General features: G+C 49.9%; 1 protein-coding gene across 1 annotated transcript; it reads left to right on the top strand.

Annotated features, from left to right (window-relative positions):
• Window positions 1-437: 437 nt before the first annotated feature.
• Window positions 438-19384, top strand: LOC122733342 (Krueppel-like factor 5). Its single transcript, XM_043973650.1, has 4 exons — window positions 438-530; window positions 14734-15595; window positions 16517-16576; window positions 19206-19384. The coding sequence occupies exons 1-4, from the start codon at window positions 438-440 to the stop codon at window positions 19382-19384; spliced, it is 1194 nt and encodes a 397-aa protein (XP_043829585.1).
• The last annotated feature ends 6333 nt before the right edge of the window (window positions 19385-25717 follow it).

Here is a 25717-nt window from a genome sequence, read left to right as displayed (position 1 = left end):
CTCTCTATCGCTCTCCGTCTCTGTCTCTGTGTCACTCTGAGTCTGTCTCTCTGTTACACACACACACATGAACACATACACACGAACACACACACACACACACACACACACACACACACACACACACACACCTGGATTCCTGGGGATTAGCAACAGGGAGCCTGCACAACTCTTTCTCAGTCCCCTGGGCTCAGTCTCCGGCTCCCCAGCTCTCCCACTCTGGGCTCCCCCCTCCCCAATCCTTCCTTTTCCCTTGTAGATTTGACCTGAAATGTTCTCAGGGCAGGAGGTGGCAGGCTGGAAACAAGGCAGGTGGCAGCAGCGGGGTGAGCATTAGTGACCCCCTACAAACTGGCCCAGGCAGCAGCAGCAGCAACAACAGCAACAGCAACGGTGGAGGAGGTGGGACAGTGTTTGCCCACTTCAAAGCAGTCGCCATGGCCCAAGCACCTGGGGCAAGCCCGACCCACTGGGAGCACAACCAGGGGGCCAGCAGGGCCTTCGGGGATCAGTGGCCTTCCCCCACTCAGGTAAGAACTCCCAACTTCCCTTAGGGCACACCCAAGGCCAGGCCAAGGTGGTGACATGGGGCTGGGGGCCTCTAATCCCAACTAGGCAGTTCTCCTTCAACCCGAGTCAAGCTTAAAAAACACTTTCATTGTCTACTTTCTAAAGAGAGTGAGGCAGCTGTGGCAGAAGGGGCAGAGGGGGACAGCAGCAGAGCCCTTAGCCCTGGTCTCTGAGTCGAGGCCCCCAGTGGCACAGAAGGTTTCAGGACATGCCTGCCAGCCTAGGAGCTTCCTCCTGGGGCTGGAAAGGCTAATGGAAGGAAGGCTGGCTGATCCGGAGCTCCTGGGCACCAAGACCCAAGTTCCCTCTGTCAAGCTTTGTGCTCTTTCACTCCTTGCCGCCGCTTTTCTCTTTGTGTCTCTCTCTGTCTCTCTGTTTCTGTCTCTCTCTCTCTGTCTGTGTGTGTGTATGTGTGTATGTGTGTATGTGTGTCTGTCTGTCTGTCTGTCTGTCTGTCTCTCATAATTTGGGAGTAATCACTTCTCTTGGTACCCAGCCTGGCATCAAGGAAGATTCTTTAGGAAGGGCCAACACCTACTGCTTCAGTCCCTGCTGAACAACGGGGGAGGGGACTCAGATTCTTGCCAGAGAATGGGTACCTCATGGAAAAACCCACAGTGAGCTTGGGGCACATCCAGGCTCCTGGGAGCCCCCAATCCACAAGAGCAGCTGCCACTACCTCAGTTTACCGTGGAAGTTCTCTGTGAGGTCACAGCTCTCTGAAGCAGTGCAGGCTTTCAGCCAGATTCTAACCGTGGGCAAGAGGCCAGCCATGCCCCTCAACTTGCTGATGTCTGTCTGAGGAGGAAGTGAGAGAGACCCAAGATATTGGGGGGTAGGGGGAATTAGAGCTAGAGACCAAGGTCTGACGGATGCCTCCTGGGGTCAGACTTCCTGGGCAGGCTGGGGTCTCCCAGGTCACCCCATAGCCCAGTGGCTCCTACTGGAGCTGTTAGCTGGCTAATAATTAACCTTGTGGGCTTGTTTTCCACCTAGACAGAAAATCTCGGTTGAGCTACCTGTGCTGGTGAGGTGCGTGGATAGGACAGGGGAGCAACAGGATCACTTAAGAGAATCCCAGAAGAATGAGACTCATCAGCTTTTTCAGAGACCCTTTGAAGTTTTATTCAGGGCCCAGGGTTAGTGGGTGACCCTCACAAGCTGTGGATTTGTGGTGGCCCCAGAAAAGTCAATCCATCATAATGAAGCCTGCCCCTGGCACCCTCATGGGTAGTAGGGCCCGAGGTATTGTGATTTGTGGGGCACTTTGTGAGGTTGCTGGGCCACTTTCTCTGGTATTCTTAATGCTCTCAGCTCCCTAGGGATGGGTTAGGAGGGGGCCAACACAACATAATACATGCAAAATCCACTACCCACAATCTGAAAGCCAGGGCCCACAAGGCCCTCCCGCCCTGGGCATAAAAGCCCCATGTGGTTTTTCTGCCTGTTTTCTCTGAGCTGCTCCTGTGAACTCTTTGGGAAGATTCTTTTGTGGGCCTCTTGCCAGCATGTCTGGTCTCCTTTATGAATGACCTGTGTGTGACCAGGGCCAAGGGCCATCTTGTTTGGCCCTGGAAGGAAAGGTGTGTGTCATAAATGGTTGCACAGTACTCTGAAAGGAGGTCTCTAGTGGAGTGTCCCAGGGATCCTGATGGCACGAAGCTAGGGAGGCTGGGTAACATGAGGATCCAAGGCTCCTTCACCAGGTTCAGAATTCAGGCTGAATGCTATGGTTTGAAATTGAGAGAGATGGAAAGTCTTACATTTTGATTAACAACATCAGCTTCACAAGTACAAGATGGAAGAGGAGAGGAGAAAAAGCCACCACCCACCAAATTGGGGCTGGGTAGGTTGGTCTAGTGGCCCCCCTGAGTGAGGCAGGGCAGCTCACAATGGTAACAGAATTGTAGGCTGTATTCAGACTGTCCAGGAAGGAGGCCAGAACAGTCCATGTCCTTGTGACTGCTCGGCCCCAGCGGGAGGCTTGAGGTCAGTTCTGGACCTTAAGGAGGACATTGGGGAGCAGGAGAGTATCCAGAGGTGGCGGCCAGGAGGGTGAAGGTCCTAGAATCAGTGTCACGTGAAGCCATCGAATCCACCCCACATACACACATTTGACAGAGGAGGAGACTGAGGCAGCCTAGAGAGAAAGGGGCTTGACCAGACTCTTATAGCTGGTGTTGAGGACAAGATTTGAACCCAGGCCATGCCCCTCTCCATCCAGCAGAGTCTCTGCCCCATCACAACCCTTAACGTCAAGAGTGGTCCAAATGTTTGTTAAATGGTGTTGAGAATTAGGATTGTGCGAAGGACCTGAAAAAGACCAGGCTCATCTGGGGACCCTGACAGCTGGCGCCAAGTACCTGATGGGCAGAACCAGGGAGGGCAGCTTTGGTCAGAACGTGCCAGAGTGCCAGGGGTCACCTCCAGAGATGGAGGATGGGAGAGAAGGCCCGAGATCCACTTTGTCAATATGGAGATTCTCAGGTGGGGGCTGGGTAGACGGGTGGGCAGGCCTCTGGGGACCCTGAAAGCTCTGACCTTTGGAGGCCTCTGGCTTCTTCCTGGTCGTGGCTATTGGCTAAGGGGTGTCTTCCCTGGACTACTCCCTACATGCCTATGCCAGGAGTCCCTGTAAGGGGATTTCAGCTGCCAGTCAGTTGACCAATCAGGCCTCTCTGAGGAGGGGGAACTATCCCCGCCCCCCGCAACCTAAGGACAGCCTTGGAGGACAGTTCTCATCATGGCCTGGTTGGTTCTGCTGGGAATCTGCCCCCACTCTGCCCTCTGAGACAGAGGAGACAAATGCAAACCCTCTTCCACATGAGAATTCAAGTATCTGAAAATAGTCCTGAGTGCCCTACGTACGAAGCCCTTGGCTTGACCTCACCATCACCACTGTCCTAGCTGGCATTCCTGGGAGCCTGTCAGCCTCAGAAGGTGCTTTTCCTACTGCATGTCCTGGAAACCTCCCCCTGAAAGCTATAGCTCCTTCGGGGCCAGCAGGGAGGCAGGCTGGCGGGCAGGCAGGTCAGCTGGTCAGGAGGCAGAGAGGGCCTGCTTTTCAGTACCAGTTCTGCTGCTTCTTTCATCTGACTCCACAGCCAGCAGTTGTTACCCATTCCTGCCCTGGCACAGTGTTAGACTGTAGTGCCTTCTCCAGCTCTTTGGCCTTGGGCCTTTAGCCAGTTTGTGACGAAGAAAGATGAGGTCTACTGTCTTGTCTGTCTGTCTTTCTGTCTTTCTCCCTACTGGCCTTTTTCCATGGCTCTCTCTATTTAGACCCCCAGCTCTTTCTGCCATTTCTAATGCCACTGTTGAAGGGAAACTCTTTTTGGGATCAGCAAGTGTCACAGGGGAGAGATGGTAGTCCTTAGGTACCCCTCAATAAAGAATTACACTCTCCCACATAATCCAATTAGAATTAAAGTGGTCTTTTATTTGGGGCTAAGGAAAGTGACCAAGTGGGAAGTCAAAGACTTCACCCCTTGGGGACTCCAAGCCCTCTGGCTTAGAAACATCCTCCTCCCAGAACAGAAGGAAGGCACAAGCTTTTATAGAGGATAGATGGGGTATCCACTTGAAAATGGAAGGTTCTTTTTTGAGTTGGGGTGGGTTGGGTGGGCAAAGCCTGGGTGCTTGTCAAATTCCCAAGAGTTGAGGGGGATGTTTTTTAGGAATGATGGTCCTGACTTTTGGGGTTATCTCTGCCTCCTAGCTCTGGTCAGGCCATGCCTAACTGACTTTCCTGCTGTAGAATTTCATCTCCCCTTGATTCTTTTTTTTCTTTTTTTTTTTAGTGAGGCAATTGGGGTTAAATGACTTGCCCAGGGTCACACAGTTAGTAAGTGTTAAGTGTCTGAGGCCGGATTTGAATATTCCTGACTCCAGGGCCGGTGGTCTATCCACTACGCCACCTAGCTGCCCTCCCCTTACTTCTTAGGTATGTCTGTCCTGATATCTAGTTGGTCAATCTAAACTTTAATAGTCCTTTGATACCTTGATATGTCTGTCCTGTCATCTGGTCACATTTGGTTTTACTTCTAATAGGAGAAACTACTTCTGATTTATTGCAAGCCCATGTCACAAGCAGATATTTCTCATTACCTGCTCCTCCGACGTCCACCAGTGGGCCACAGGGGCTCTGCAGAGGGGCTGGTAGCCACAAGGCCTGGGCAGTGACCCTGGGGAGGTGTGTCTGCCTTGTGACTTGTCTGCAGTCAGGACACTTGTTCTCTTGGTTTCAGCACTTGCCAAAGCTCTCCACATATGCCATCTGACTGGAGCCTAGCATTCAGAGCCCCATCTTGTGGGAAAGTTGACTAAGGCTCAGTGACATTGGCTTGCCCCAAATCACAGACTGTGAAGGAATGAATGGGGAAATGAAAAAGAATTTAGGAAATGCTTACTATTTTTTCTGTTTGTTTTTTTGTTTGGTTTTGTTTGGTTGGTTGTTTTGTTTTGTTTTTTTGTTTTGCGGGGCAATGGGGGTTAAGTGACTTGCCCAGGGTCACACAGCTAGTTAAGTGTCAAGTGTCTGAGGCCGGATTTGAACTCAGGGAGTCCTGAATCCAGGGCCGGTGTTTATCCACTGCGCCACCTAGCTGCCCCCGAAATGCTTACTATTTGCCAGGCACCACTAGAAACAGAAAGTGGAGCAGGTCCTTGTTCTGTGGGACCTCCCATGCTAATGATGGGAGCTGGCCCCTAGAGGAGAGTGTGGCAGCAGGGCAGATGGAAAGGCCCTATGGTCCTTAGGAGGCAGCTTACAGGGGGTTTGTTTCCACTGAGAAAATCAGAACAGCTTCTGCTTGTTGATCCCCAAGGACTTCGGCAGGGGCTGTCCATCTTTGCCAAGCCTTCAGGAGCCCCTGTGGTGGCTGCCTTGGATAGAGGGTCAGAGAGTGATTAAGGGCTGCCATGGACCTTGGAGGGCATGGAGACCAAGCCCTCCATTTTATGGAGGAGGATACTGAGGCTTAGAAAGATGAGGGGAGGAGACAGAACTTGCTCAAAGTCATACCGCTAATCTGTAACTGGGTCCAGATTTGAACCCTGGGCTGCTGACTCCCAAAGCTCTGCTGCTTCCCCAGGGTTCCCCAAGGCTTAGGAGCAACACTCCCACTTGGCAAGCGGGTTGTTCTTGACAATCAGGGAAAATGTGCTTCTGTTCTAAGCCGGACCTTGTGTGCAGGCCAGTCCCCTCCCAGCCTTTCATTTTCCCTTGGAGCACCGGGATGAAGAGAGGGTGGCCAGCTGACTCCCAAGGCAAGGGAGCGAAGCCACTTTTTCTGCCAAGGGTGGAAGGCAAAGCTTTGTGGCCCAAGGGAAGCCAAGTTCCAGGACCGCCAAGGATTGGAAGCAGGGGAAACACTAGTTTTGAGGTGACCATAGAGAAGCCCAGCTTCCCCTCTGTCCCCCTCTGTGTCCCCCTCCCTCCTTCCCCCTTCACCTCCTCCCTCCCTGCCTGCCATTCTCTCTCTGTCTCCTGAGCCTTGGTACAGAAAGTTTGAAGATTGTGAAATGATCGATGGAGTGGGGCAAACCAGGGAGGAGGAGTTCAAGGAAGTTATGGTGGGAGGGCCCACACAAGATATTCTTCTGGGGCTGTGAGGAAGCCTGCTTTCCTGGAATTTGGGGGTTGGCAGAGCTCCCCAGACAGGTTGTGATTTGGGAGGGTGGGGAGACCTGTTGTTCAGGTGAGGACAAGCCCAACCCTACTGAGATATTTCTTCCCAATGCAGGGTGCCAAGGGGTTCTGCAGTCCCAAGCCAAGGCTTTTCTTGCCAGTCAGTCAGAAAAGGAGCAGTTCTTGGGGCCAGGGCCCCTGCCCTCTGCCATGGGCACCTGCTTTCTGGTTTGTTTCAAAGTTCCAGAAACCCCTTTCCTGTTCAGAGCCCCTGAAGTGGGCTTGGACTGGACAAGGTGCATATGTGTAGATGCAGCTTGGCTTCACAGGCTCAGCCTTGACAGGTCACCCAGAGATGGAGTGCTTTCTGGACTCCCTTCTGCACTTCATTTGGACAAAACGCCTGGGATATTCCCTCTCTAGTTTTTTCTTTCCTCTTGCTACTTATCTTCCTTCTTCCCTACCTTGCTTCCCTGGAAAATTCCAGCAAAAGCCAGGCCCTTGCCTCAACTCTCCATAGGCCAGCAAGAGCAGTGCCCACCTCAGCCTTGTCCACATATGGGTCTTGTTCCCCATCTGGAGTCCAATGGCTCTGTCAGGGCCCCTGGAATACCGAGTAGTCCTCCGACTGGGCAGAGTTCTGGAGTCTTTCAAAGGCATTTGTCTTTACCCGTTGCTGTTTTTGTAGAAACTCTCCTCCCGCTCTGCTTGGGTTCATACAAGGCTTCTCAGACCTTCTCTGAAGCTGTCCCCTTTAGTCTTCCATTACATCTGAACAGCCTTTCCCTGACAGCGGGACTCCTCGAAAAGCTGTTGTGTCCATGTGGGCCCTTTTCCCCCAGGGATCTAGGCCTGGAAGGGGTCAGTGATGGCTGAGAGAACGGCAGACTGCAAAGACTTTAGGGATGCAGGGGCAATGAGAATTGAACCCAGGGCTGCCGACCAGACCAGACCAGAATGAGCAGGCCAATTAATTCAGAGTAGCAGTGATGCATGTGTGCATGCTGTATGAAAAGATGCTCCAGGTCACTCCATTCTGGGTAAGTGCCCAGGAAAGCAGTTTGGAAAGTTCACATCCATCTTGGTGTTTCTTACCCCTGCTGGGAAACCTCATAGGTGATGCCACAGATGCTTGGTGGAGGAAAGCCTGGGAGCAGACCAAGTGTGTTGGCAGTTTTCAATCCCCAATTGCCAACCATCCACCTCACTGTTTGCTCGAGTGTGTGACTCTGAAGGAAAGGAATGCTTCGAAAAGTGTCCTTCTAGTATCAAAGAACTGCTATCACTTGTGGGGGACAATGTGAGAGTGGGTGGTGCCTGGGGTGGGGGTGGTGCCTGAGAGGGGGCAGCAGGTATGTGTGATGACATTTTCATTGAGATTTGATAAAAATGAGAAAGACGGTGTGTGGGCCAGTGGCCGCTGAGGGCCTTTGCCTAGGAACAGCAGCCTTGGGGTTCTTGGTGCCCTGCTCAATCAGATGCCCAGCCCTTCCCACACTGTACGTGTATATCTCTTTCAGGCCAGGATGTACCTGGGGCTTCTTGGCCTCCTCTTCTGTCAGTGGGATTTGGTCTTTTCCACATGGTGTACCTAAGCCAGGCTCAGCGTATCTGGTGCTGAGAGAATGTGGCCCATCTTTTCTACTTGTCCTTGTCCCAGGTCCACCTGGGAATGTGCGTGGGGGGTGTCGTAGAAGCTTTCTGTCAGATCGTTTCCTCTGCTGTTTGCCATCAGAGGGCTCATAACCTCCCACCCTCTTCCTCCAAGATGGTCTGCAAATCAATGTTGCCCTTTGCTGCTACCCTCTGCACTCAGTGAGGAAATCAAGTGTTTCTTGGTGCAAGTGGGCTCCTCAACATGGCAGCCCCTTGAGCTTCTGAAAAATGACAGCAATCTGAGGTGATATCCGCTCTTTTGTCCTTCTGGCTTCATTTAGAGTGATCTTGTTCATTTCCACAAATAATGTAGCACCTTGGTGGCTTTGGGACACAGATGTCACATTTAGAGCATCAATAGTTAAGCTAATGGGCAGAGACATCTTCAGGACATTTTAAGCCCTTCCTTCTCTGAGCCCTCCACTGATGCTGTGGGTCAGCAAGCCAGCCAGATTCCAGAGGAGCAGGGAGTCTCATAGCTGCTGTTCTGTCTTGGGATTAGATTCAGGAGGTCATCAGGCTAGCAACAGGAAAGAGTAGGTGAAAAGGACGATTCTTCCATTTCTTAATCAAGTCACTCACTTGACTTTCCTCTGTACTCAGCCATCAATTTCATCTGGGTCATGTGGGAAGGACTGGTGACAGGAAGGAAATGGTCAGGCATGTTTGGGATGGTTCAGCATCACTCCTGTAGCTGGGTCCATGAGAGGCTTCCCAACCATTGCCTCTGCCTGTTTCGTGCTAAGCCTCCCTTAATTTTAGTGATCCCTCATTTCAAGGACATTACTGAGGAGGTTTCTTGTCAAAGTTTGATGAACCTGACCTTGGGGTCAGTCCCTTGTTGAGGCATCCAATAAACATTTCTTAAGCATCTAGTGTGCCAGGCACTGTGCTAAGTGCTAACCCTATCTACCACTGACTAGCTATGTGACTTTGAGCAAGTAACTTGCCCACTTTCATAGCCTCCGTTTTCTCCTCTGTAAGATGAAGACAAGCACTTTCCTCCAAGGATTTATTGGAGGAGAAGCTCTGAGGGAATTTTCTCTTTCTCTTAACCTGCAGCCCCCACTTGCCATACTACTTTGCTGAGCCCATTTTTCTGGAAGCCCAGGGAGAAAGCCTAGGATTTCCTCCCTCACACTTCCACCCAGCAGCTCCACAGCATCTGCTCTAGCCCTTTGGACCATTTGGCATGGGGATCCAATCCCAGAAAGCTGTTCCCAGAGCAGCACTGGTATCCTCTCTTCTGACCTGCTTCTCAATTCTTCTCTACTGGTTCAGAGACTGAGTAGTAGCTGGAAGGCTCTCACCACAGGTCAATGACAAGGATAGCTGTGGCTCAGTGTACCAGAATTAGTGGCACTAGAAAGTCACTGTGAAGGACAGACTGGATAGGGCTGAGAACAGGAGCCTGTGGGAAGGGAGAGAAGGGGATGGGATGGAGGCAAGAGATGTCCTGGAGCTCGGGACAGTGCCAACTTGGCAGCTGCTTGGACATTGTGGTGGGGGTGGAGCCAAGGGTGACTGAACTTGCTTTGCCATCTCTCCTTCCCCTGCCTTCTATAAAATAAAGTCCAAACTCCTTGGCCTAGATTCAAGGCCCTCTCTAATCTCACTCTGGTACTACTTCCCAACCTCTGAGCCACCTTCAAATCCCCAGTCAAAGAGCTCAATTTATTGGCCATTCCCTGAATACACCTTGGGCACCAATCACCTAATGGGCTGTTTCTTCATCTGTAAAATGGGGTTGTAACAGCACCTCCTTCCCAGGGTGGTTGTGAAGATCCAATGAGATCTTGTAAGCCTTCGAGGGCCATTAAACTGGACTAGCCTTAGCCTCGGATGTCGCCTTCCCTTCCATCTGTCAAAATACCACTTTTTCCTTAAAGTGCAGCTCAAATGCTGCTTATCCACAAACTACTCTGGGATTACCTCAGGGAAGAAATATTTTCTGTGCCCTGGAAAGTCATTGCTTGGCTACTTTGGTGGTTAGGTGGCCTGAATGGTGGCAGCAGCATTGAAAGGGGCTGAGAAACCAGTCAGGCCCACTCAGACCTGCTCCATGGATGCAAAGTATCTTGCCCTGAGACTAGCCAATAGAAGAGGCAAGGCATGAACTCCAACTCTGAGGCAAGTGTTGGGTCCCCATTCAATGAGTAGGTAGAAGGAAAGAAACAAAGAGGAAAGAGAACTAAGGGTGAGGGGAAAGTGTGGAGCTAGTGCCAACCAGCTGGCATAGGGACTGCTCCTAACCTCCATCAGATTGACTCCACCCCCAGAGTAACTCTACAGAGCAGGGGCCTTGGAAGGCACTCTGCTGGGGCTGATCTCCTTACCTACCAAGGACCATACAAGCACTTATTAAGTGTCTGCTGTGTGCCAAGCATGAATACCAGCATTCCCGCCCTCAGAGGCTCACGGGTGATCTCATCCAACCCTCTCATTTTACAGAGGGGAAGGGTGATGAGGGGCTGGCCCAAGGTCATGTGACCAGGTAATAAGCACCAGAAGCAACATTTGAGCCCAATCACAAACTGAGTGAGGCCTGGAGGACCAACACTAAGGCTGGGGGAGGGGCAGCAAGGGAGCTCAGGCCAAGATTTAAGGCTCCCACAAGAAGACGGGGAACCACCAGGCAGCCCTGGCAGGAAGGTCAGTAATAGAAGACAACACAGTGACCAGGGAGGACACAGGAAGGAAGGAGGTGTGACCAGTCCCAGCCCTTCACCCTCTCCAAAGGTATTGGTGGCCAGAGAACTTGGTACCTTTCCCATTTCCTGCCTGGGTGATCTCAGGGCCAGCTACCTGGGCCAGAGCATGCCCCCTGTAAAAGGAGGATATACAAGGTCCCTTCTTTGGAACCTATGGGGGGTCCCTGGCAGCTCTTTAGCCTATTTTCTTTGTGTCACCCAGCCTCAACAAGAGACCCCTGGAAGTTCTTCTACCTTCCCCTTAGCCAAGAAAACATCCCAAACTCCTTTCTCCTGTAGGCTGGAAGGTCCCAAAGTCTCCCTTCCCAGCAGGCAAGAGGTAAGGGTCAGGGCTCAGAGGGTATGCCACAGGGGCTTCCTTCCCTTCCCCCACTTGATAATAATTCGCTGTGCAACCTTAGATAGATTCTTTGTCTCTGGGCCTCAGTTTCTTCCTCTGTAAAAATAGAAGGGGGCTGGATTCAGTGACCTTTAAAGATCTCCTCCAGACATAACTCTGATCCTAGGGAAAGTGCATGATGACTCCCTGGACAAGAAAAGGGATCTTCCTCCGTTCACCGCTGCGCTTTGGGGTATGAGTCTGACAGAAGGGAGCCAGCCCCCACAGCCAGGTTGCCCTGCCCTGCTCCTCTTCCCTATTAATCAGGAGTTACCTTTTCCTTCTCCAACACTTCCTTGGAGCAGCAGTGCTCTGTGAGAGCCAGGGAGCTCAAGCTTCCACAGATTTCTAAAAATGAGGAAAGGCCCAAGAGCTGGCTAGGATACGAGCCCTGGGGTACAGTCAGAAGCACCAGAGTTCAGGCTGGAACCCCGGCCTTCTGACCCAAACCTCAAGGGGACTTTAGGAGAACTGGCATTCTGTCTGAGGACATGCCTCTGAGTGACGACAGTTCACCCTGGGCCCGAGGAGCTTCCACTTTCCTCTTCTGTCTGGGCCTCAGTTTCTTCTTTTGTCCAATGATGGGAACACAGTTTGATTCAGCTGCAGTTACTGCCATATTGGAAAAGGCCCAGATCGCCAAACCCGCCCAAGTTCCCGGACCCAGTGACGAGGTCCTGACCTACGTGATCTCCAAGGTCCCTTTCTTGGCTTGATTTCATGCATGTCACCACCAGGGCCAAGTGAACCTTTTGAGAATGAGGTGAGCAGGTGCTGTAAGAGTTTACTATGTGCTCCATATGTTTTCTGGGACACCCTCTCTAGCTCACCAGCAAAGGACTCTGGGAAGGAGCCATCTGACAGGTGGGAGGAAAGCCAGGAGCGAGGAGTGTCGCAAAGAGGATGAGGCCCACAAAGCAGCCACTTGACTGGGGACTTTGAAAAGGGCAGCAACATAGAGGATGAGTTCAGGGGGATGGAAGGATCCAGCTTAAGGATGGGAAATGACTTGAGTGTATTTCTAGGCAGCAGGAAAGGAGCTGGTAGGTGCAGAGAGGCTGAGGATGGGAGAGAGGAGGACTACTGAGGGGGAGAACAAGATCCCCAGAGCACATGGAGAGGGAGACCAGAGTGAAGGAGGCATGCATGGCAGGGAGGGCCTTGGGAGCTATGGGGGAAAGGAGGAGGGGGAGCTTCGATTTTCATGTTCACGTTTGTGTTCAGTTCCTTAGTCTGAGTCCGAGCAGCTAGCTTAACATTGTGGTGGCCCTTGTTGGCTAGATTCCACTCCTCCAGTTCTAGCTAAGGCTCAGCCATTCCAATACTCCTTCCAGCTGACTCGAACCCAATTCCTTTGACCTTTCCCCAAGCAGCATGACCTCCTGGGACCCTCCTCTGGAGCACCAGTGGGAGCAGTACCATGACAGGCCAGGCCAGGGTGCAGCTAGAGTGTCTACCTAGGAGTGACAAAGCTTCCCATCTTAATGGAGCCTAAGGACACATGAGCTTCTCTGGTATCTCATGGTGGGCATGCTAGTGTGGGAATGATTCCTTCAGAAATGGGGTGAACAACTCTCAACCTATGTCACGCTGTGCTTCTTTGGTTTGGTTTGGGTTTGGGGGGAGGCAGTTGGGTTAAGTGACTTGCCCAGGGTCACACAGCCAGTATCAAGTATCTGAAGCTGGATTTGCACTCAGGTCCTCCTGACTCCAGGTGCACTATCCACTGTGCCACTTAATAGCCCCTTACACTGCAATTTTAAATCATTCAGGCTAACTTATCTTGACTTTATGGTCCACTGACCCTCCCGCCACCCTGGGTCATGCCTGACCATCCCTAGATTTGGGGCTTCTGAATCAGCCCTTTGGCCGCTAGGCTCTGCTCTCTGCATGTGATCAGAAGAGCTGTGTCAGAAGGGTCATATGATCCCAAGCTGCCTTGATGAAATCCAAGGAACCCTGGGCAATGGCCCTTTATTTCACATGAATAAGAGTTTGGTGTTGGAGAAGCATGTATCATGCTATGCGCCTGCCTCTCCAATCCTCTCTGCAAACTCTGATGTCTTCCAGTCGGCAGCCTGGGAAGTTATGCACACGCACATAGCCCAGTGGCCTACCAAATGCAGGAATCTAGGGCATGACAGCTCCTCCACAGGGCATTTGATTGTTTCTCCATTGAAGAATAATTGTAACTCAGTAAGTTATCCATGGGCTCCATCTGAATCCTTTGAATACTTGTGAGAATTCCTGGCTTGTGAGGTGGCTCAAGCGATTTGGGGCACGTGTTGAATTGGGAGGAAGTGCTTTCTTATATTGGGGTGGTAAAAAGAAAAAAAGATTTCCATTTGGCCAACTCTAATTTTCAGTGAGTTGGGTTTTTTTCAGTGAATTTTTGTACCTCTTTTTCTCATTGATTGATTGATTTTTCCCTTTTTTTCCTCTTGCTCTCGTTTGGTTTTTTAAATCATTTTTGGACTCTTTCTTAAACTCCTCTTTGCAGAATTTTTGCTGGCCTTGTATCCCAGCTGCATTTTTCAGTGTGGCTTTTTTGGTAGATGTTTCAAAGTCAGTCATCTTCTGGGATAATGAGTGTCGTTGAGTGTCCCTGTCCCTGTACTAGCTCTTCATGGTTGGGTTCTTCTTTTGTTTGCCCATTCTTCCCAGTCTGCACCCTGGGCTCTGCCACACTTTGGTGGGGACGGGGGCGAAAGGTCTGGCCTGATGTCTTTCTGCTGTTTTCTCAGCTCAGTGTGGGGGCCAGCATTTGTTTTTGGTGCTTCTGAAATGGTGTTATCTGGGGAGGGGGTTGCTGCATGTTCCTGACCCAGGTTTGGGTCTGTTGGCTCATGTGTGGTTCAGTTTCTGTAGACGGCTGCTGGACTCAGACACAGTTAGCCCACTCTCCGGGAGGTTCTCTAGGTTCAGAGCAGTCAGTTCCAGGTTAGTGTTGGTCATTTGCTGTAGTGGTGCTGGTTATTCCCACAGAGACAGAGAAATGGAAAGAAAGCACATTTTCCTTGGGTACTCCAGAACCCCTGCCATGTTAATTTAGCATTTGCAGATCCGAGATCTGGGAGAGCACCAAGACTCATAGATAAGGGAACTGAGGCTCCCAGAGAGGTTCAGATATTTACCCAAGAAGCCAATTTTGAGATTTTGCCCAGGATACACCTCATTATACATCATCAGCCTCTCATGTTTTCTCACACCAACAGCTTCCATGTTTATGTGTACATTTGGAAACCACATGGCATCATGGCTAGGTCCAGGGACTCAGAGTTAGGAATATCTGAAACCAAAGGCCACCTGACTGCCTAATTGTGACCCTGGTCAGATCACTTCCTCATCTGTACAGTGCCTAAGAGGCTTGTGCCAGTTGACCTCTAAGATCCCTTCTACCTCTGGGAACAGCTCTCAGAGGTGGGCAGGGCCCCACTTATTATGTCCATATTGCAGTGGAAAAGCCTAAGGCTCCCCAGGGTAAAACCCATGCCCACAAAGTTCTTCTGATCCCAAGTCCACTACCGGTCCTGCTGCATGCACCCTGTTGCTTCCCCATGAAAGAATGAAGAAGGGCTTGCTGATGTGTGGAGCACTAGCCTGGGCAATTCAGAAGCTCACCAGCTCCTGCCCTTGAGGAGCATGTTACTGCATCTGTCTCCAGCTCTGCCTGCTCCCGGGGGGGTCAGGCTCTGGAGATTTCACTGCTCCCCTTCTTCCTTCCCCCCACCCATGGCCATGAGCCTTTGCCTGGATCTCCTCAGATGGACAAACTTTGCTCCAAACAGGTGTCCCTGGAGTCTGAGATCAAGGAAGAGAATTATCATCTGGAAGGTGCTTTTGTGGGAGACCAGTTCTTGGCCATGGACAAGTCCTCGCCCACTCCATGTAGCGTCAACATCCATGTGATCCTTCCTGATAACACACACCTGTGCCCAGGGCTCTACGGAGCCCCCAAGGCCTTGGCAGTCTTCCCACAGCTCCAAAGTGAGCCCAGCACCAGCTTTGCGCAGGCCTGTCCCACAATCGTTCCCTCCCCACCGACCTTGCCAGATTTCACCAGCGTCTTCAGCGTGCCACAACCCATGACTGTGAGGAGCATCTTCATTAAGCAGGAGCTGCCTGGAGAGGTGCCCATGGCTGCCGACCTGCACTCAACCCAGTTGTGCCAGATGCCCGTGGCTGGGGCTGGGGCTGGCATGGGCGTCGATGTCTCCGTGGCCATGCCACCGGGGAACCCTGCCACAGCCTTCAGTGGCCTGAGTGGCGTCGCCATAGCAGCAGACACTTCCTCGACTGGGATCCTTCAGCAGCCTTCAGGGCTCGAGGGAGAAGAGAAATTCTTCCCACATGTTCTCCAGGGGCCAGGTACCTTCAGCCTCTCTGGGCAATTCTACCCTGTCCCCAGCGTCCCTCTGCCCCCCTCTCCCCCCAGCTCTCAGCCTGGCAGCCCTGAAAATCAGCGCCCCCCATCTTATGAGACGACCTTTGGATTGAAGCTGCTACAGCCCTCTCAGATGGCCGGTTTCTCTGGGGGCCTGGCCACCCTTTCCCAGGGGCAGCTGGTTCTGCAAGCCACCAGATTCAGTCCGAATACCCACAGTGACCCGGAACTGGACAAGAGGCGTGTTCATCACTGTGACTATCCAGGTAATTCCTCCCTCCCTCCCTGCGTGCCTGTGGGGCAACAGAGCCTGGCTCCAGAAAGCTTGCAGGGGTTGTCCAGAGCCTAGCTTCTTAAATTGGGGGGCGCATAACTGAATTGGGGGCGCCAGAAAAAGGTTATGCTAACCTCTTTCATATACCTATCTACCCAGGGTCACATAAAGATTTCTTGGATGAAAAAAGTCAGTCAGGAAAGAGGTAGGGAGGGGCGGGTTGTCTTTACTTACTCTCTCTTATCCAATTAGAGGTTAATGAACTAGCAAATCACATTGATGCCAATGAAAGGTGCCAATGAACGGTGCCAATGAACGGTGCTAGAGTGCTTACTTAGCTAACTACGACCCTGGGCTGGGACAGGGAGAACAAGGCTCCCCTTTTACAAATGGGGAAACCGAGACCCAGCAAGGGGAAGTACCTTCCCTAGAGTTGCATGGCTGGAAAGAATTGGAGTCAACATTGGAAACTCAGGCTCTCCTGGGTCCAGGGTCAGCACTCCTCCTTTACACCATAGAGTTGCCATTAATGTGCAGGAGGCATAGTGTCAAGCACAGGCCTTCAACAACCTTAGAGTACAAGGTGAGACACCCCCCCCCCCTTAACCCTTGAAAGTAGAACAAAGACCTTTGGCTGGAGCCAATAGATTATAGGGAGCCAATCCAGGTTCCTGAGCTGGGGATTGGCATGCATGCTCTACCTAGTACTTAAGGACATGAATCTAGACACTGGAAACACAGAACAGACATTGAGAGAGTCGGGGTTGGAGGGTGATTTGGGGCCCTCACATGCTGACGCTGCTGTAGGACCAATGCGGCCATCTCACAGTCAGGCAGCCCAGAACACTTGGTAGCTTTGTGAGTGGCCATGGCCCGTGGTGTAGCTAAATAGTGACCCTTCTCTTGCCTCTAGGTTGCATCAAGGTTTATACCAAGAGTTCTCACCTGAAGGCCCACCAGAGGACCCATACGGGTAGGTAGCAGGGCCCCAGAGGGTTGGGGTGTGAAGTCCACCTGCTGCCACCATACTGTCCCAAGCACTCCAGGGCACACAAGCCAGAATAGGACCAGGCCTTGAGCAGTCAGTTGGGCACCTACCTGGTGTCCTAAGGGGCATTTTTAGGCAAGGGAAGGAGCTCCTAGAAACCAACACAACTGTCCCTGGGCTCCAGCCCAAGGTCCAAGGCAGACATTATCCAACTGCAAAAGGAGCTTGAACACCTTGTAACTTGTTCCCTGGTGTGGCCTCCCCCACAGAAAATGTGAATTGGGAGGAGGCAAGAGAGAAGAATGGCCTCTGGTTTGTTGCCCACTTGAATCCAGCAGGAACGGTTACATGAAGAGAATTTAAAGACAAATGCCCTTGTCTTCTCAATGGGCCAATCCGAGATCTCACTGAGGGGAGTACGGAGCGCCGCCCTGCTCTGCCACTCACTGGGGAGCTACTTTAGCATCCTGGTGGGAGCTCTGCTCTTGTAGCTAGCCCATGTCCTTTTGTGCCCAAGTTAATGTTGGGAATGTTGGAAGCTTCTACTGCCACCCAACAGCTGTTCCAAAACTCACCCAAACTTGGCTTCTTCCAAGACTGTAGAGATGTCACAACTGTGAAAGATGGTTAGAGGGGCAGCTAGGTGGCGCAATGGATAGAGCACTGGCCCTGGAGTCAGGAGGACCTGAGTTCAAATCCGGCCTCAGACACTTAACACTTACTAGCTGTGTGACCCTGGCCAAGTCACTTAACCCCAATTGCCTCTCTAGAAAGAAAGAATGAAAGAAAGAAAGAAAGAAAGAAAGAAAGAAAGAAAGAAAGAAAGAAAGAAAGAAAGAAAGGAAGGAAGGAAGGAAGGAAGGAAGGAAGGAAGGAAGGAAGAAAGAAGGTTAGGATTTGAGTTTTAAGGGTAAGTCTCAGGTGATGGAAAGCATTGCCCAAATGCCAGCGCAGTCCAGCTCACTCTCTTGTGGGCTGAGATGACCCAGTTCAGTGGGCTGCCCATCCATCAGACACCAACATACATGACTCGTTTGTCTGTTTTCCCTGGATGAGTAAAGACGTGGCAGCCAAAGACAAGATGAGTAGAATAGAAACTCCTTTGCAGAGCATCCCAGAGGGTGGTAACAGCGGGCATTCCTCTGGCCTTGAAAGGCCACAAAGCATCTCGTTCAGTGGTGAAAGAGCAGGGGAGCCCATAGTCTTATGTCCTTCCCAGGCATAGTCCTACTGTGTGCTCCCCAGGCCAAGCCACATGTGAAATGGTAAGTTCATGGCCAGGGGTCATGTTTTAGGAAGGACATTGATGAAGTGGACAATGGTCAGAGGAAGGTGAACAAAGTAGTGAAGAACCTTCATTTTCTTCCCTATGAAGCCAGGTCGAAGCACTGAGAAATGCTCATTGATTGAGTGGGTCACACACAGACTTGCACAACTAGTACGAGTTGAGGGAGGCCTTTGAGCCTGGGGCTCCAGAGTGAGCCCCAGGCACCTCCTCCTCCATTGCACCAACTAGGCCTGAAATTCAAGCCTGGAAATTGCATTCCTTTGGGCCTTAACCTCCTATTGAGATGCACCTTCCAGAGGCAGACTCCCTCCTTCCCAGGTTAGCTTACCTTCCACCTCCCTGACCACTTCACCCCAAGTTGGCATTGGGGGTTAGAAGTTGTCTCTGTTGTATACCGACCCCGTGATGGGGCCTGCCCTGACCCCATTCAGCCACTGCTATTAGCCATGACAGAAGGCCAAATGAAGGCCTAGGCCCAGGAAGGTCTTTGCTGCTTGGCTTCACTCCTCCGATTGGGCCCCAAAGTCAACTGCCAGGAGCCCAGCCAAGCCTCTGATGTGCATGTGGCCAAATGGGGCAGAGCCAGCTAGAAGCTCTACAAAAGACTCGAATGTGACTCTGAGCAGGAGTGTGTGTGTCTGTGTGTGCCTGTGTGTCTATCTATCTCTGTCTATGTGTGTGTGTCTGTCTATCTGTGTCTCTGTGTGTCTATTTGTGTGTCTGTCTGTGTGTCTGTGTGTGTGGAGTGCATACACATGGATGTATGCACACACACGTGCCCTGTGGATATGCTGGGTCATCATTGCCATTCAGATAATCTGCTACATTTCTTCTTATTGCCAACTGTGGCCTTAGGGTTGGGGAGGCAGACAGAGGAGGCCTCCTAGGCTCGGCTCAAGAACAGAAGGTGATGTTAGGCTTTTGGAATGGGCCAGGAAGGAAAAGAGTACACTTCAGTCACTTGAGACCACTAATCTTGCCATCCATCCTCGGAGCCCATGATTAAACGGGCCCAGCAAACACTTGGGAACAACCAGCAACAGTTGCTCACCATGACTATAGAAGTCTCCAGTGGAGTGCCACCTGTCTCTGTTCTCAGCCTTACCCTTTTGCACCTCCCCCTTTATGAATAATTATGATTCATCATAGCCAGGCATAATCTATTATACTCTAACTTTTGAGAGACATCAAGGGCTGGGGAGGGACTCCAAGCTCCTGTGGCCCAGATTCAGTAACTTGCCTAAGGTCATTCATCACCCAGGGAGCAGTGGATCAGCCTGTCTCTGTCTCTTTCTCCCCCTCCTTTTCCATCCCTCCCCTCTACAGGTGAAAAACCTTACAAGTGCTCGTGGGCTGGGTGCGATTGGCGCTTTGCCCGCTCGGATGAGCTCACCCGCCATTACCGCAAGCACACTGGAGTCAAACCATTCAGATGCACCACCTGTGACCGCTGCTTCTCCCGCTCAGACCACCTGTCCCTGCACATCAAGCGGCACCAGAACTAGGGGCATTCTCCCACTGCACAGGAGGATCCCTGCACAGCGCCTAATTCTCTTTCCCACTCCTCTAGTTTGAAGGCAGCTCATGTTCCTCCTCAGCTTGGCTTTGCTGGCTTGGAGAACGCACCCAGAGAAGCTCAGGATTTGTGGGTATCATCAACCCTCTTTAGGGTCTGTCTACCTCACCATGTCCCATTTTTGTCTCCCAAAAGATGTTCTAAAAATGTCTAATGGCAAAGCCCTGGGAAGAGAGGTCTGCACTGGCTCCTTAAGCTCCAGAATGATTCTGCCTAGGCCCCAAGCTGCTCCTCACTCTTTAGTCCACCCTGCTCTGGGGTGCCAGGAAAGGGAAGGGGCTTTTGGACACCCAGTGGCAACTGGGGAGGGGGAGATGAGTAGTTCTGGAGGAGGTGCTCTGCTTACAAGAGCAGCACAAAAACCTGTTGGCACAGGGCGTTGCTGCTTGGCCATGCTTCGAGTGAGGGCACCTCTTCTACCTCTATGGGCTTGTGGCCCGGATGAGTGAGCTCTTTCCAAAGAGCGGGAAGCTTGGGACTGCCTGCCACTGAACCCAGAAGGCACCTTTCCCTTCCAGATGGGAAAGTCGTTTTGAGTCCCAAGTCTTCACCAGAACTGACCCAAGCTAAGCCAGACACCTTTGCCCTTTCATGGGACTCATACTGGCCTTGCTACCTGAAGTAGATGTTACCAAAGCCAAACCAGACAGTGTAACAAACACAATGGTAAATTGGCCCTCCATCTCCAGGTAGACTGGGTCCAATAGCGGTTTCCCTGGTGACCTGGGGTATAGCTTCTGCCTCTGTGCCCTGCACTCACAGGCTCGGGGCTGAAGGGCAAACAAATCCCTTGTTGCCGCCTAAAATGCCCCACGATACCAGCTGACACAGACTATTGAGATTCTGGGAAAGGCTCTAGAATAGGTACAAAGCAGAGCCCTGGGGGAGAAGGTATGCCCCTCTCAAGCAGGTGGGCCGCCAGGCTGGGGAATCCTGTGGATGGGAGCAAATTCCAGACTGCAACAAAGGCGTTTGGGAAGCAGTAGTGGCAGCAGGAATGCCTACCAAACTTGGTTTGCTGCTCCCGTGGAAGAGATTTCAGAGGTAGAAAGGACTGACATTGCTCATCCCAAATTGGTGTCCCCCTTGAAGCAGGACCTCTATGGGCAGCAGCTGGAGTGGAGTGCATTGAACCCAGATGTGTTTGTGTATGTACACACATGTATGTATATTTGAGACTCTGTGACCAGTGGCTCAAGAAACATCGATTGTGTTCCTGCCAGATGCTTCCTGTAGAATCAGATAAACATGAGAGTCCCAGGCCTTGAGCTTCCTTCTATCACACCAGGCCTGAGAATGGCTTGTCTGAGGTCTAGGGCACAATCTCTTTCCCATTGGCCCAAGTGCGTTCTGTGCTCTAAGTCTACCAGTGGCCTGAATGGGTTGTATGTGCTACTAAGCTGTGTGGGCCCAATTGGAGATGCAATGATGGCCGGCTTTCAGCACAGCTGCCCCTTTCCTTGCTGTGTTTGGAGAGTGCTGCCCCATGAGGCAGCTGGCAGCCACTGGGGGTTGGGGCAGGTGGAAAGAAGCACTGTAGGCTGCCATGAGTTCTCTTGAGTTCCCCACAGACACAGTGACACTGATATGGGCTCAGGCCATAGGGGGAACATTTTTGTAAAACCAAGTCCAGGTGTTAAGAGCAGCCGAAATGGAGCTGCCCAGCCCCCAGCTTGCCCTTCCCATCGCAGCACCTTTGGCTAGGCACAGGCACACCTGGGTGACAGCTCCCTGCTTCCCCATGCCTGCCACCATCTTTCAACAAGTGAGCGTGTGCCTTCCCTTTTCCCCTAGGATACCCCCACTGAGCAAAGTGCCCCCTCCCCTCCCCATGCATTCAGTTGTTTGGGTCTCTCGGGTCACTGGGGGCCAGAGACTGGTCCCCAAATTTAAGATAAATGGTTTTTTCAAGCAAAAAATTAAAAATTAAGAAGATAACTAAATAAATGAATGCTAAATGAGCATGATTGAAAGTGTGTGCAAGTAGAGGGCAGCTAGGTAGTGCAGTGGATAAAGCACTGGCCCTGAATTCAGGAGGACCTGAGTTCAAATCCGGTCTTGGCCACTTGACACTCACTAGCTGTGTGACCCTGGGCAAGTCACTTGACTCTCATTGCCCCCCCACCAAACAAAAGTGTGTGCAAGATAGTAACATTAGCACTAATGATTGCAGTTCAGTTGTTTTCTGGTGTGTTTCTGAAAGTTCTGCTTATTGCTACATGGGAGCCTCCTGTATTGGCAAAAGAATGGAAATAAAGCTTGAAGCCCATTGCTTTGGTGAGTGTCTTCTTCTGGAGCCTGGGGTTGGGCCTTCAGTGAGAGGAATGGAGGGGTGGGGGTTGCCCTGGGCTGGGGGGCATCCCACCATTGACTTTAGCCTGGCCCATAGCCTTCCCACGTGTCCTCACTTCAGTTACCCCCTTCTTAAGTGCCTACTGGCTGCAGTCCTGGGCTGTGCTGGGGCCAGATGGAGAGGCCAAGAAGTCTAAGACCCAGGAGCTGCCCTCCAGAGGACACTGTAGCCGAACCAGGATCTCTCCCGATAGCCAGCTGCTGTCCTTGGTCCTTTCTCTGCAGAAAGTTTGACTTACTTGGTAATTCCTAGACAGGTGAATCAGGCAAACGCCAGGGACCCAGTGTGCATAGAGCCATGTTTCCACAAGCCATCCGACCACATTGTTTGTGCTTCTCTCACGGCCAAGCCACAGAAGATGGAGACATGGGGGTGCTACACAGGAGAGCATTAGGATTACCTCTGAATGCCCCCCCATGTCTCCATCTCCCCAGATCCAAGCTGGGGAGTAGCACCCCTTGTCCCAGGAGACATTCCTCAAGCTCAGGCTTAGCAGAGATCATCCAGTAATGAGCCCCTTTTTTCCCAGGGCAATGGGGGTTAAGTGACTTGCCCAGGGTCACACAGCTAGTAAGTGTCAAGTGTCTGAGGCCAGATTTGAACTCAGGTCCTCCTGCATCCAGGGCTGGTGCTTTATCCACTGGGCCACCTAGCTGCCCCAGGGATCATCCAGTAATGATGGGAACAGCTTCTCCCCGAAGGGAGTGACCAAAATCTTCCTAGAGCCCAGGTCAGCCGCTTCCCTGAATATGCCTATTTCTGTTGCTTATCCTTCCAGGCACCTAGAGCTGGGTCCCAGCCTGGGAATCACCCTTGACCCTTTCTTTGTTCACCTTTGTCTGATTATACTTCTATCCTTTGGAAACAATTAGATACGCCAGGAATTGTACTTCATACATATGCCAAGTGCAAGCATTCATTTAACTGGTCCTTAGGCCATGGAATGACAACAAATTCAAATCAAAACAGCCTGATCTTTCCCACTTGCAGCTTATTACAGTAATTTAGATGCTTTTGTATTCATTTTATAACTAATAGATTCAGTATCCCAATGGCAAGCTTTCGCTTTGTCTACCCTGATAATATGTGGACAGATTTTCTAGTATGGGAACGGCCAACCTTTCCCAAGGTAACCTTCCCTACCCTATTCCCAGGGACGGAAATGAACAGATACACACTAGCCTTAGATCTCAGACGTTGCTTCCCTTGAGCTGCTGCGTTTCTTAAAGAGGACAGTCCAAAGCCACAACAAACATAAGAAGGAAACTCAGAAAAGAATTTTCAGGGTCCCAGAAAAGCTTTCCCCTCGGATAATAAAGTCTCACTTAACCACTGTAGGTTTGGACACAATTGTTACTGATATTAGCAAAATAAATTAGCTTACAAATAAAATTTAACAGGACTTCTAAAAAGGACACAAAAGATCCTTTACTTAAACATACACACGAGGCTTTTTTTGCTTAAACATTCCTTCATAAAAGTATTTCTCTTTCTAAAAAAAAAAAAAAAAAAGAGGGGGCAGCTAGGTGGCACAGTGGATAGAGCACCGGTCCTGGATTCAGGAGGACCTGAGTTCAAATCCAGCCTCAGACACTTGACACTTACTAGCTGTGTGACCCTGGGCAAGTCACTTAACCCTCATTGCCCCACTAATAAAAAAAATTTAATTAAAATAAATAAATAAATAAACAGCTTAAAATTTATCCTGATGTTAAAAGGAGCAATCACTAAGCTTTCATGAAGTAAATGTCTAGAATGACAGATATCTCTCTTATTCAACCTTAAAGCAAAAATAAATCTTTAGAACCAGAATTTGTCAAGATTAAGTTGGTGGAAAATATCATTAAGTACCATAAATAAAGCCCAAAAGTATTATAATAAAATAAATTCTTACTCATCACAAAATTGCTAAGTACCCCTCTCATCAATGCAATGGGGAGGAGATTCAGCAAATGAAGAAAATAATTATATTCGGGAATCCCACATAGACGGTGAATTAAAACCGTAGAAAAAACTACACTGGCCACTTACCACAAACCTCCAGATTAACATACATATAAATTTGAAAATGACGCCTCCAGGGGGCGGCTAGGTGGCGCAGTGGATAGAGCACCGGCCCTGGATGCAGGAGGACCTGAGTTCAAATCCGGCCTCAGACACTTGACACTTACTAGCTGTGGGACCCTGGGCAAGTCACTTAACCCCCATTGCCCCGCAAAAAAAAAAAGAAAGAAAGAAAATGATGCCTCCATTTTGTGAAAGGCTTACACAGGGTTAATAAGAATTGATGACTAGGGGCAGCTAGGTGGCGCAGTGGATAGAGCACCAGCCCTGGATTCAGGAGTACCTGAGTTCAAATCCGACCTCAGACACTTAACACTTACTAGCTGTGTGACCCTGGGCAAGTCACTTAACCCTAATTGCCTCACCAAAAAACAAAAAAAGAATGGATGACTAGCTGGTCCTCAGAATGCTTCTAAGTTTGCAAAGGAGATTTCACAGGTCTTTTCTTTTTATAATTACTCATTTTCCTTTTAAAGTATCTGTGAAATACTTTATTTAAACAAGATTTCCAAATAACTAGTTAACAATCTCGTGATTTTCATAAGTGACAGCCAAATAATTTTAGGTGAAACTTCCTCTTAAGTATAGACAAAACTTGGAAGTTTATAAATTCTTAATTACAGGAGTTCAGAACATTTCTAACACGTGGTCAGCAGGGCTGATAGAATGACCCGCCAGCTTTCTAATCCATTCATCATTTTTGGAACAGTACAATTTTTGATCTGACAACATCTTAGATTATAAGAGAAATTGATTTTCTAACATAGCTGATATAATTGTTTACCAAATTACACACTATAAGAAAATTTAGAAATATAACAACACCCTAAACAACGTTAAGTGTTTCAAACTTGAAACAAAATCAATTAATTACCAATCAAGTGACCTTAATTTATACTTCCAAATTACCTTACACAGAAAATCATTCATCTCAACAGTATCTAAAAACATCTAAAACCCATATAAAGTTATCAAGTATGAAGCAATTACATCTAATTTAAAAAATAATAATAACAGTTAACATTCATATAGTATTTGCCCTATGCCAAGCAGTTATGATCATGTGACCCTTGGGAGTAGGTTCTATTATTGTACCCTTACAGAACAGTAAACTGAGGCAAATAGAACTTTCTCGGGGCCAGACAGCTCGTCATTCTTAAAGCCAAATAACAAATATCTCTTTGTGTTAGGTCCTAATTTGCTGTAATAATCCTGATAAGAGACCACTCACTCAGATTGTGTTCTTATTTCCTGCAGGACAGATTTTGGCTTAAATCAAATCAAATCCAGATTTATAATCACTAATGGTAACAATTTAATATCTAATATATTTCTTTTGTTCCTTTTTTTCCTGTACTTCCTCTTTTATCTTTGAGACTTATCTGAAAAGTGTATATAAAGTCAGGGATTGGCACCACATGTCGGAGCTGCCGTGAGCATTAGGCTTCAGAATGCCAGGTTGGCATATACTAGGAAATACACATAAAGTTTTACAAACAGTTTGAAATCGTTCCTGTTATCATTAGATTAACTTAAAATGTACTGGCCTAAAATATCTGAAGACTAAGCTGACCTGCCACTTTTTTTCTGGCCCAGGCAAAGAGACCTAAGGAATTTGCTTTAATGCTGACAGGCTTGGTCAATTCCCCAGGCAGAAACCTTCGAGGGCTTTCACAGGAGTTAACTAAATAATCCTTGATTTGAACAGCCCGAGGAAACATTTAAGATTTTAAATAATAATCACACATCACAATAACCAATATTCATGTCGTGTTAGATTTAATAAGGCCACCTCCAGGTGGGTAGACACAATTCAACGGATGATCATCCAACCTTGCTAGTTGG

The sequence above is a fragment of the Dromiciops gliroides genome, chromosome X (assembly GCF_019393635.1).
Source record: "Dromiciops gliroides isolate mDroGli1 chromosome X, mDroGli1.pri, whole genome shotgun sequence".
In the NCBI taxonomy this organism is placed as follows: domain Eukaryota; kingdom Metazoa; phylum Chordata; class Mammalia; order Microbiotheria; family Microbiotheriidae; genus Dromiciops; species Dromiciops gliroides.
This window is presented reverse-complemented; position numbering and strand designations above follow the sequence as displayed.